This window comes from Ctenopharyngodon idella, chromosome 23 (assembly GCF_019924925.1).
Source record: "Ctenopharyngodon idella isolate HZGC_01 chromosome 23, HZGC01, whole genome shotgun sequence".
Classification (NCBI taxonomy): Eukaryota; Metazoa; Chordata; class Actinopteri; order Cypriniformes; family Xenocyprididae; genus Ctenopharyngodon; species Ctenopharyngodon idella.
This window is the reverse complement of record NC_067242.1, coordinates 13,301,371-13,314,584: the sequence shown is the minus strand read 5'-3', so window position 1 is coordinate 13,314,584 and position 13,214 is coordinate 13,301,371. Positions and strand designations below refer to the sequence as shown.

At 38.1% G+C, this 13,214-nt stretch overlaps 1 protein-coding gene across 13 annotated transcripts in view; it reads right to left on the bottom strand.

The window, feature by feature from the left end:
- The window catches only part of tnikb (TRAF2 and NCK interacting kinase b), a 65,863-nt gene extending 57,171 nt beyond the window's left edge, over positions 1-8,692 (bottom strand). For 6 of the 13 annotated variants that reach the window (XM_051882629.1, XM_051882633.1, XM_051882636.1 and 3 more), the window contains exon 1: positions 8,337-8,691. In XM_051882629.1, the coding sequence (XP_051738589.1) occupies positions 8,337-8,393 (57 nt within the window). In that variant the 5' untranslated portion in view covers positions 8,394-8,691. Of the gene's footprint in view, positions 1-8,336 lie in introns of all 13 variants that reach the window. The other 7 variants (XM_051882627.1, XM_051882634.1, XM_051882632.1 and 4 more) reach the window with 2 other exon arrangements.
- Between the last annotated feature and the right edge of the window lie 4,522 nt (positions 8,693-13,214).

The window sequence follows — 13,214 nt, the reverse complement described above, 5'->3', positions numbered from 1 at the left end:
CTTCACTGCATGTGCCTGAACCTGCATGGTACTTTGTTCCTGACATAAGACCACAAACACACATTCTTTACAAAGCAATGTATAATTCACACACTGGGAAGAAAGAGGGTACAGTATATGCCCATGCTCACCATCTATTTTAGGAATGTTGTGAGACGTTTGCCCTCTCGAACAGAATGTTTTGCCTCCAAAACACAATTCATACAGATGGACAGGCATGAGGAAGAAACTGCTGACCAAAATGAGACCCCCACATTCTGCTTACGGATGTAAAGATGGAAGAAGTGGCGCATGTTTCTCCGAGCATTCAGCAGTTTTAAATGATACACCATTACTTCTGCCAATTCAACTATTACAGGGAAATAACACAATGAGTCAGACTGTTTTTCAAGAAGCAAGTTCACATTTCTCATTGAAACGACACCTCAGGCATCAGACTAACACTGACAGAGCACACCGGCGGTCCACAGCAGTGGAAATGTAGCACCCTGTTTTTATTATATATATATACACGTATATTTCCCCCCATTCATTTTTTCTATAGGGATTTAAAAAAAAAAAAAAAAAAAAAAAAACAGAGCACCGAGGTGATTCACATTACTGATGATTAACAAAAATGTATATGAAAATCTGAGAAAATTGCAAATTGTAAATACTTTAACTGAATAAAACAAACATTACAATATAAAATCCACAAAAGAATATAATAGACAATGTATTTCATTTCATAAAACGGTTAGTTCCTGTCCTTGATTCTGATAGGTCAATAGCTGTTTTATTCACAATAAAAAAACGGCTATGACCGCTTCACCCAACGGTTCTGTGCATCACTAAACAATACCCTTAGCAACGTAAACTGTATGTTCTCAATTGATATTGTTCATTGAAGCTTACTGTATTATGTAGAAGAGTATTATGAGAAAGAGATCGAGTGAGCGAGTTTATTACCTGCATTCAGATTTAGCATTTTCCTTCAGGTCAGTCTTATGTTCATAATAAAAAATCTGTTTAAATGTCCGATGTATTATCTTGTCCTTTTAACAGTTAAGGGGTCTTCCCGTGACTGACAGCGCTAGTCAAAGCATTCGAAGGGGTTGCAGGCACTCCGCTCCGAACAACACCCTTCAGCCGTGACTTATTCATAATACAGCACAGCCTCTCGTACCTTATTGCTTACATATGTTTTATTTAAAAAATTATAATTTATTAGTTTATTACCAACATAAAATAATATTTTAATGTTTATGAATGCAGCTTGACAAGTCTTCAGTGTCACATGATCTTTCAGAAATCATTCTAATATGCTAATTTGGTGCGAGAAACATTTATTACTAACAACAGTTGTGATGTCCAAAAGATGTCCATTTACAACGTTTTTGAAGCCAATCACAGACATTTCTGTTGAGTGTGTGAACACAATGGCCAATCAGAGGTGTTTAAGAATCCGCTCAACAGCGCTTAAAATGCTAGTGGGGAATGCTGGTATTGTCACATTTTTAAAATTGGAGTACCAACTTGGTACCGAAGTCGGCACTTTTGACAACACTATATTAAACCAGTGTTTAGATTATTCAGGTAAATTCTATAAATGTGTAAACAACATTTTAACATTTTATTTTTTTAAATGTTGCTCCGCCATGTTCTGTAGTGGTGTAGTTTTGAGGATAAGGTACCATGGTAATATTATGGAAATGCCATGGTATACTCAACGGTATCAAAGTATGCTTTAATCACACTGTTGCTTTAAACCCCACCTGTGACATTAGCATGTTGGCAGGTTCAATCCCATAAGGGCCATGAATTAAGTGGTCCACTTTTTGAGTGGAGGCCCATTCACTTGATCTCTTGAAAACACCACTAAGGAAGGGGCCCATCTGCAAAGATTCCCATCTACTGTGCTAAATGTTAAGCTTTTAATTAGATGTACTGGTGAAAAACACTTTGTTTGTGCAATGCACGTTTTGCTAAAAAGGACATTACAAGATTTATAGCAAGTGAAAACCTGTGGGCTTTGTATGAACACTTTGTACATGTGGGCTTTATGTGAATGTAATGAAAGAAAAAAAAAAAAAAAAAAAAAAAAAAAACAGGAATACACAAATTACAGCAAAATGGCTGAAAAAAATAGACTAGGACAAAGCCCTGAACCTTATTTACTGCTAGTAAACTGTGAGCAGTCATAAATTTAAACTAAACTAATCTGAGCTCTCCAATGCAGATATTCCATATAAATAAACCCTTATAGTGCAAAGCCATGTGACCGTGCTGTTTGTATTAGAACTCAAAGCCATCTTCAAAGGATCTTCTGAAAGACCATTGGAGACCAGAGCATGTTTAGACATGCCAAGCTGAATGACAGCAAACTGCAGCTCTGCACAGCAAAGAACAGAACGCCTGATAAACAATATACCGGAGAGGGGAAGTTGAACCTGTTGACCGGGGCAATACAGTAATGCAACACTAGTAATTACATTTCTTGTTAATCCTCACTCAGTTAATCACTGGCTATAAGAAAAGCTAGGCATAAAGGGATAATTCACCCAAAAAAGAAAATTCAGTCACCATTTACTCACCACCATGTTTTTCCAAACCTGTATTCCATTCTTTTTTTCCGCAAAACATAAAACAAGCTGCTTTGTTCTATTTAGTGAAAGATCATGGCTCAAAAAAGACCATAGATGTCAATACACAAGTAGCAGCCATGCCCTATTTTCTCTGTTTTCTGAAGTCAAACAATAGCTTTATGAGAAGAACAAAGTGAAATTTCAAGTCATTATTCAATAAAAAAAAGTGTCCCTCTCAAATCTGACGTCAATGATGCCACATGCTATTCGTTTGTGCATGTCACGTGACCCAATGCAGCGGAGAGGCATGAAAAACGACTTAAAGGGGAGCTATAATTCCCCTTTTACAAGATGTAATGTAAGTCTCTGGTGTCCCCAGAATGTGTCTGTGAAGTTTCAGCTCAAAATACCCACAGATCATTTATTATAGCTTATCAAATTTGCCCCTATTTGGGTGTGAGCAAACACACCATTTTTGTGTGTGTTGCTTTAAATGCAAATGAGCTGCTGCTCCCAACCCCTTTCCAGAAGAGGGTGGAGCTTTAACAGCTCGTGCTTCAGTTGCTCAACAACAACAAAGCTGGAGAATCTCACGCAGCCAAAATGACAATTGTCAGTAACGGTGTTCAGTCCTTACATTGTTCAAACCGGAGTCGGACACTGATGGAGAGACTCAGGAAGAAGTTATAACTTTTAGAATGCAACTGGACGTTTCTGAATGGTTAGTGGATAAATTTATAGTTGCTGTGGTTGTTAATTCAATTCATCGACTAGCATGTGCCGTCATGTTAATCTTTTGTGTAAATCCAGCGTTGAATTGACCCTCGTTTGTGAAGCAGTCCGGCGTAAAATGGTAACAACACTCTACTACAACAACTCTTCCTCTTCTCTAAAGCAGCCCAACATGGCCTCACCCCCTTTGTTGCATGTTCTCGGGGACAAGGTTTATGTAAATTTTAGGGTTAGTGATGTCACAAACCCAGGAAGAAGCTTGTTGTAGTCCCTACCACCCATTTGTTGTAGTCCTTAAACAAGAAAATATCTTCCTTTGCATTGAACTTTGAGCGTCGTAACTTTGCAGATGTTGTTTATGCTCTAACAGCAACATTACACACTAACTAAAGTTAAGAAAGTGAAATCATAATCAACCACCCATTTAAAGTTCAACCTGCTCCTCACAAAAAAACTTTTTTTGGCTTCAGAAGATTTGGATATTTTTATGGTCATTTTTTGGAGCTTGACAGCCTGTAGTCACCACTTTATCATAATATGAAAACAGCAACGTCAACATTCTGCAAAACATCTTTTACGGAGAAAAAAAAAAAAAAAAAAAATCATGGGTTTGGAACAATATAAGTGTGAGTAAAGGATGACAATTTTCATTTTTGGTGAAGTATTACTACAAGATACCACAGATATTTCCAAGCATCAACAGGAAAATAGAGACCAAAACAAAGACGTATTATCTTTCCGTACCGAACGAAACCAGTATAACACAAAACCACTGGGTTTACTGGTGCATAAAACATGCTGAATCTAGGAAAAACATTGCAAAAATTTCCATTAATGGAAACTTCTCCCACATATAAACACATCTGGCAGGACCTCCAATGCTCAAATAATCACAGAACCTCATTAGTGCTTCATTACAGTGATTCATTACTCTTGACAGTGCTCCAGTTATCATCCCAAATCCAGGAATCCCCTTACAACCACATCTCTCCCACATTTACTCAGAGGTGAGGAGGTTATGATGAACGTTTGCTCTTTGGTGATAACAGTCCTGATAATCTTCCAACACGTGGGAGGGCGAATATTAGCTTTTCATCTGCGCTTTTATTGAGTAACACTGTCCTGGAGCGCAAGAGGCAGATGTTGCTGACCAGAATTATAAAACAAGGAAAAGACGAAAAACACTGGCTGACATCTACAGCTGGGACTCCCTCCGCCCCCTTGACATGACTCTGGGATGTAACAGTCCTTTACCCATTAATTATTCACTGGGAAACACATGAGGCAGGAACTATACATTATATGCTAGCTCTTCCATGCTGGCAAAACAGGTTGAGCATACACACACACTTCTGTGGCAGGAACATGCAAATGGAAACATGGAATGTTCCCATAATGCACTGCACAAAGCCACCAGCTATTGTGGTTCAGAGAAAAATGGCACATGACATATTCAACAAGACATTTAAACCCAATGGACGATGATAAGTGTTATTTTTCAACGCATATTTTATATTCCACAGAACAAAAGAAAATCATACAGGTTTGGAACGACATGAAGGTGATTAAATGATAGAAGAAGGTACATAAATGTTGAACATGATGTGGTTAACGTGATGTAAGTTCAGTACAACCATCCGCTGGGACTCGTGCACTATATATGTAAGCACCAAACACATTGACCAGATCTGTGTCAGCGAAACATAAAGCATACACTTCCCCTGTGAGGCAAGACCATGCGCACTGTACTGGGTGACCTAATTTTTTAAGCACAAAAGATCCTGAGAGAGTGGCGAGCTCGTGAGCAGACATGAGGAAAATAGCTTTGCCCATGGGTAGCAGAGAGGGAAAAAAAAGCATTAAAGATATACCTCACATGGAGCGACACGGGAAAGCTAGAGAGGGCCGCTGTACTGTTTCTGAGTCTAGAGAGAGTCTCAAATGCCAAACGCCTACACAACGATGTAAACACAGACATGGACGCTCAAGACGCCAGTCAGGCATAGTTAGCGGTTTCCACAGAGCAAGCAAACCGAATTTGACATATAACACACTGACTGACTAATTCAGAGAGGAAACTTTCCATTTGTGATACACAAGTCTGAAATTGTTTTTAGTAAATCTTGAGCCATATGATGCAATGACATTGAAGACAGTAAGGTGATGCTGCTATCACAGGTTAGCTGCTATCTAAACCGCACTACATTACAATATATAGTAAAACCCCTCTCAGCTTCCCACCATCAACTGATTACCTCACAAATCATGTCCAGACGTGACTCAAGCTGCGCAGGTAAGATCATGTTGCATAACTAACATGCCTACAGTCAGGGTCTGTCATCTCACTCAACGGATCTGACACAAGCCCACAGTAGGAACACATTGTGCGTGAGGAATATCACTGATGCAGCCTGAGCGTTCAGGATTCACAGACTCCTAGAGCTTCCAAAACAAAAAGACCAAAGCAAGAATCTCTCTCAGAAGAGGCCAGTCTTGAGAAATGAATGATGATATAGCCAGACAACATAGTGCATTACTGAATTTTGTTTACAAGTTTTGGAAACATGTTATAATGTCCAAAGTTATTTAAAAAACAGAAGCAGCGTTAGGTCTTTTCTTCTGTACTGTGATGTACATCCGAGTATAACGGCTTATCGGAAAAAAATGTAGGGTGGTGACTTCTAATAATCAGTTGTTGACTGGATGTGGGCGTTGCAATTAAAAATGGAGGCAGATGAATGTGAGTTTTGAGGGGTGGGGCCATTTACGTGACATCGTTTTCAATAAAAAATGGAAAACTTTGTGTTTTGGACATTCATTTACACGACAACTGTGTTTCGGTGGCCTGTTAATGCAAACTTTTGAAAACGGGTTTAAAATGGCAAGGTTTTGAAAACAATACCTGTTATCGTCTACATGTAAACTACAAAACTGCAAATTTGCGAAAATGGTGACGTCGCGCGTATATATATGATGTGTTCAGTCTAGGCGTGTAGTTTTTCCTTTACAAAGTGACATCGCCAACTACTGGCCTGGCAGCATAATACAGCGTTTTTAATCGTTTTGGTGGATCCATGTGAAGGGGGACCGTTTTGACAGCGTTGTCATCTCTACGCGAAAAACTCAAAGGAACAACATTTCTGTTTTTGTTGTACACGACTGTTGTCATGTAAACATACGCTAAATGATTGAAGAAGTCCTACATAGTGTCGTTTTTAAATCTATAACATGGATTTAGAAAATGGTGAATTTTCAGTTCATGCTAACTTTAAGCTTAATTTAACATTGTTATATCAGAAATGAGAAAACAAAAAGTGCAAACACAACATACAGGATGTCATGTCGGGCATTTACAGTGTAATTATTCACTGATCCTAATGAGAGCGGTCTTAATTTGTTTGCGTAAAGTGGTGGTCACACTACACTTTTCGTTTCATTCACTTACATTCATATGTACGTGAAGAATTTTCAAATTTCACTGTGTTCAAAGTTTGGTCATGCAAATTAATTTCATGTGTGACCAACAGAAGATTGATAAGTCATGGCGTGAACACTTGGCTGGATTAAAAGAGCACAAACAGTGTTGCAGGAAAGTGGAGGAGACTGTATGTTTTTATATTTTGGATTTATTATTATTGTTATATGCTGAATATCTCGACCACTGAAGTGTCCGAAGAAATTTTCCATGGTCAAAGTCTAGTGTGACCGCCTCATAAGTCTTGCCAGAATCAGATGAATTTAAAATTGTACTTTATCTCGACTCCTGACCCTCATACTTTTCACATTTATCATTGTTTGGCAAAATTACGCTGGCAAAATCCAGTCATTCCAATAGGAATCTTTTCTGAGAGATCTGGAGTTTTAAATGAGGGTGAAAAAGCTCCCCGCTCAGATTCCGTCAATTTTCAAGTTGGTAGTATGAATTTGCCACACTGACCAACAGAAAGCTGCTTGTCTTGAAAGTGACTTCTGTGTGAGCTGTGCTTTATACATCACTACACTATTGACAAAAGCTAATGAATGTTTTTTGCCTGTAAAATTTAGCTAATGTGACCGCACCTTAAGCCTTGTCAGATTCAGAAATTTTAGAATTGTACTTTATCCCACATCCCGGCCCTTGAACATTAGCAATTCCCGGTTTGAGTCCAGCAGGTTTTAAGGGCCAGTGATTTTTACTGTTGTTGGGAAAGGGAGTACCCATCAAGCAGAGCAAAAAAAAAGGGAACTCAGAGTAGCCCGGCACACACCGCTCTGTCCACCCAGTCAGAGGATGTCACAGAGAAATTATCTCAAACAGAGCGAACAAAAGAAAGTCAGACAGAAGCTACAAATTCAACACAATGCCGTGCACATGTTTAGCACGGAACATCTTGATAGTATATCATTAACATATAATGGCGGGGACAAGAAGTGAAGCTGTCTGCAATTTTTATAGGCCTCATACAGCATAGGGCATTTCAGTCGGATGAATACAAGATACAGTCAATGTGTATCAGTGTAAAATATCCAACTATAATTTCCCTCAAGTCTACGCAAAATGCGGATGACGCAAAAAAAAAAAATGCTCACAGTATACAGTGCGAAATTATTATCATAAACACTTGGTAGTGCAGTCATAAAATGAACGCTTAATGGTGACTTGTGTCTATTGAATAGGCTGTTTTAGTATTATCATTCACATATCCATGTCGCATAACCAGGAGCTCAACACGAATTGTGTATTCATAAAAGCATTATTTAGATGCTCGAGGACAAGCATATAGTACTGCAGCTTTGTCGTTAAAAAATATATATATATATATATAAAATATTTGCATTATTCCAAATAACAAAACATCTTTACATATCTCTAAAATGCATCTAATTTTTCTAATAATAATAATAAAACCATTCGTGCATCTCTGCTCAGTGTGTTTTTATCTCGGTCAGGTGCATGAATAACAACTCCCATATTTCCCCTCATCGTTAATGGCGAGATGCTGAACATATTTCACCCATTGTAAGTCAAAACATCTCACTGCACTGTATCCCTCCACTCACCCGCAGAGCAGACAGGTCGATCTCATCCAGACTCCTCGCAGGAGAGTCACTCGCCATGATTATGTGTTATATTCAACAATATAATGCCCGAAATATCATGAATACAGACGCCGAACTGATCCGTGTAATACACCAAACAGGCTGGATTGACTTCAATCGGACCAGATGAAGCTCCCGGATGGTGCGAAGTCGCCGTGCTTCGCAATTCCAGGTATATAAAACCGAATTAGCCGCTATATGGACGCATGTAAAGGAGACATCTCGCGCTGGTACCAATGATCTGCTGCTGCACGAGTCCAAAGCTCCAGCGAGCACGAGTGGACGTGAATCAGGGCTCGGCGGTGAAGGCGTGTCAATCACTGGGGTTTCTAGGGCGTGGTCAGGGCGAGGGGCGGGGACAAACTCACAGTAGTTTACATGGACACTTGAAAATAACTACAACTACAAGGTGCGAGTTAACATGCTTGTCAAATTGGACATTTAAAAAAAGAGAGCAAAATTCCGAAATTTACGTTGACTGTGTGTAATTTGTATATGTATTAGAGCAAAACGCGAATACCTAATGTAATTGCAACCATAGACACAGAAAATGTATTATTATTATTGTTGTTGTGATTGTATGCGTGTGTTGAGCTGCTTATGATGTGTAAGACCAATCAGAAAAAGGAAGCCATATTTCAGACAGTGAGACTGAGCCACAAACAGCATACTTCCTCTCACCTTCCGTTTATGTAAGCAGCGCGATTTATAATACACCTCCCCCCACACCACTTTCCTCTCACGTTTGTCTTGGCAGAAAACATCCTCTCTGACACACTTAGTGTGTCATAACGGCAGTCCCATTGCATGTTATGAGCTAGGCTGTATCTATCTATCTATCTATCTAACTAGTCTGTCTGTGTACATGTATGTATATATCCATTTGTCTGTCTATCTATCTGTCTCCATATCCATTTGTCTATGGGTCATTGACGAATAAGGGTTTTAAAAGTGTCAAAAAATATAATGGAGATATAATTCATTTTGAATTTTTATTAAGTGTTAACAATGAAATTATGTGGTTTTTTTTGTTTGTTTGTTTGTTTTTTTAATAATAAATTAACATTCCTTTTGTCATTTATTACAAAATGGACAAAATTGGTCACCAAAAAAGTCATTCGGTTTAACCAAAATTTTGGTTTTACCAAAAGACACTTTTGGTTACACCGAATGACGATATTTTCAAACAATGCTAACAGGCTGATATCTAGCTAGCTAGTTACCTAGCAAAAGGACAATCAAACATTTTATATTTAGTACAAGTTTTTGAAATATTACAACATTTTCCATGTTTTATAGCAGTTGTACCGAATGACCTGATATTTCGGGACATGCGTATGAGCAAGTGAAAACATGAATTTTTCAAATAGTTAAGAGAGAGTTAGTTACTTTGCTTCATGACCATGTGGTTTTTTGCAGGTGTCTGAATGATGTCACATCCTGTCACATGATACTGACCGCATGACTTGATCCAAAATGGTCCCTTTATATTGGTTACTCTGAATGACATCAATGAAATTTATTTTTCTGGGCATTCTTTCTCATAACAAAGCAACAACTTCTAGACATAATTTTAATACCATTTTGCAGTATGTTGATATATAATGATATAAAATCATGCCAGAATAAAAAATATATACATTTATTACATTTTAATCACAAATGAAATGGATTCAACCTTTTGGATTCAATAAAATAGATGAAGTTGAACTTATATACTTTGGATGGCCTTTGGACAAAAAATGACCCGTCACATCATCCATCCATCCATCCATCCATCCATCCATCCATCCATCCATCCATCCATCCATCCATCTATCTATCTATCTATCTATCTATCTATCTGTCTGTCTGTCTGTCTATTTATCTATTTACAAATGAAAGACATAGTACTACAGTGGATAGTGCTCCATCTAGCGGTTAAAGTCTGAAATAATTTAGTCATTTATGCAAGTAAATGGGGATACTAATTACTCTAAAGGCATTTTGTGCTGGATGAGGTAAAACCAAATTATACTGCTTCTTGCAGATTATGAACAAAAAAAAAAATACAGGCATAAATGTGCCTTAGAGGAATACACCTTGAAATCATACTCTGTGCCTTTTTAAAGCTTTTCCCACAACATCTTGTTTGTAAAAATCCATGTTTCCCCAGAGTGAATCCCTGTCAAGCATTCAGCCAGTGTGAAGCCTCCCTTGCGTAATAGCTTTCATCTTATCAGCACAGACTGTGCTATATGTGTGCTACATTTCTCTCATTCCTCTTCGCTTTTTGCCACAGAACATCTTTTGTTCCTCAGTGACTTTTGCTTGTAAAAACAGGCCGTTTTTGTGTATTTGAAAACCTGATTGTCTTCTTGCCCATCAAAGTGCTATCTGTTGCAACAGCACTATTAGCATTAGCATTGCCTGTGAGAAAAATGTTTTGTGCTGACAATGCAGTCAATGCCATTGCAGTGGTTTGTGCAATAGCCTGTCTTTATGATAAGATCCTTTGTATTTGTGTGGCTTAGCCTAATCACATTTCATGCCTTCAAATCAGATTTGCTCCCATTCATCATTGTCAGTGTTGTTTAGTATTTCTCTGAAGATTTGAGGAAAAGGGTAGTTATCTTTCTTCCCCTGTCCAATGGACAATGAATTAACTAATGGTGTTAGCAGAACAAAATCGTTCACACTAGTACGCATATCATTAAAGACTTCGCTAGACACGTGTATGTTCTGGGATATTTATTAGGAGTGAAACCCGTGGTTATGCAACATTTCCCCTGTGGATTCCTTTGAAGAATGAAGTAGGTTAATCAGGCCTATAGCAATAAATAGGTTCTTGAAAGAGGCTCATGTTGGATTCAATAAACAAAATAAAAAAATAGAGAAAAAAATAGGAAAATATATTAAGGAAAAGTTATTGTTAGGATATTATTAGGATGTTATTTTGAATTTAAATAAAATGTAATTTATTTTAATATATATATATATATATATATATATATATATATATATGTATGTATTTTTTATTTTTTTATTTTGCCATTTAACCATTATCTTTCTGTCTACACCCTTTCTAAGGAACCCCAGTGAGGACCTGACCCATGCTTGTGTGAAACATTGTACCACACCATCTTCCTGTGATTTACGCAAGGACACAAATCAATATATATAAACACACGGTCACTTTTTACATGATAAAAAGAGATCTCACTTTTTTAATTGTAAAAAAAAAAGCTTACTCACAGGCACATCTGAGGGTTTTAGAAACAATGTTCAGACATGCATGAGCTTGAGCACAGGATGACATGCCTTTCTAGTAATCCTGGCCTTTATCTTTCCTTCTCATTTCTTTTCCATCAGACAAAAATGACACTTTGTGTTTGGGCTTGTTCTCTACAACAACAGAGACCTGCTCAAGGCAAACTTTAGGCCAGAACATTTATATGCTAAAAGGTAGATAACTTAATATAAATTTGACAGTGAAATGTAGTATTTGTTTGTGGGATTAAGAGGCATACAAACTCACTCATCAGGTTTTATAGCTTTACAATTGCATTGATGCATTTCTCCCATGTGACGCCCCATAAAGTGATCTCGCACTATGTGAGAGGTAGGTCAAAGGTCAGGAAATTGTATCAGGGACTGTTGCTCAGCTGTAGCTCATAGACCGCAGTCTGCAGGGAACATGACAGCTGTACATATCCCAAAGAAACAAATGTACACACCACACACCCACACAAACCACTGAGACAGTAAGACAGTGTTCACACATTCAGTCATTATCAGAAACCCCAGAGACACACACACAAAGTCAGCAGAACAGACATGATGTTCCAATCAACCATTTGTGTAGTAAAGACGAGATTTAGGGGCTGTACACGACACCGTTTTCAACTAAAAACTTTTTATGCGTTTTGGCCGTTCATTTACACGACAACGGGGTTTCAGGGAACGTTTACACGACAACGATATGCTTAAAACGGAGATTTTTTTTTCCTTTGAGTTTTCCGCCTACAGACGACACCATTGTCAAAACGATCCCCATTCATACGAATCCGTGAAAATGACTAAAAACGCTGTATTCTGCTGACAGGCCATTAAATGGCGTTGAAACCCTATAACGTTAGATTGAACATGTAATGCGCATGTGCGTGACGTCATCGTTTTCACAGATTCGCGTTTGTTGTTTACACGGAGACCGTTTTCAAAAACTTGTACTACTTTGAAACCCGTTTTCAGGCCACCAAAACGCCGTTGTCGTGTAAATCAACAGCTAAAACGCATAAAAATTTTTCCGTTTTTAGTTGAAAACAATGTATGTCGTGTAAACGGCCCCTCAGTGTAAACTGAAAAAACGCGAATCTGTGAAAACGGTGACGTCATGCACATGCGTATTACGTTTAGTCTATCCACATTTTACAGTGTATTTTCTGTGAATGTGCGAGACTTCTGATTTATTAGCCGCTATAGGGAAATAACGAAAAAAAAAAAAAAAAAAAAAAAAAAAATCAAAGTGCAGTAAACTGTAAAAATAAGGTGGATAGGAATACGCGTTTGGCGCGAGTGCTCTGTAAAAGTATGTGCAGGCGCGTAGTCTTTCTTCACAAAGTGACATCGGCAACTACAGCGTTTTTAGTCATTTCGCATCGTTGTCGTGTAAACGTATCATAAGATAAGACAGCCTTATAGACAGACAAACGAACATTCAGACAGAGATAGATATAGACAGATCCACCTACAGACAGACAGATAGATACTGTAACTGTAGACAGACATGCAGAGAGATAGGCAGATAGACAAACACAAACAACAACAGAGATGATACATAGACAGACAAATCCACCTCAG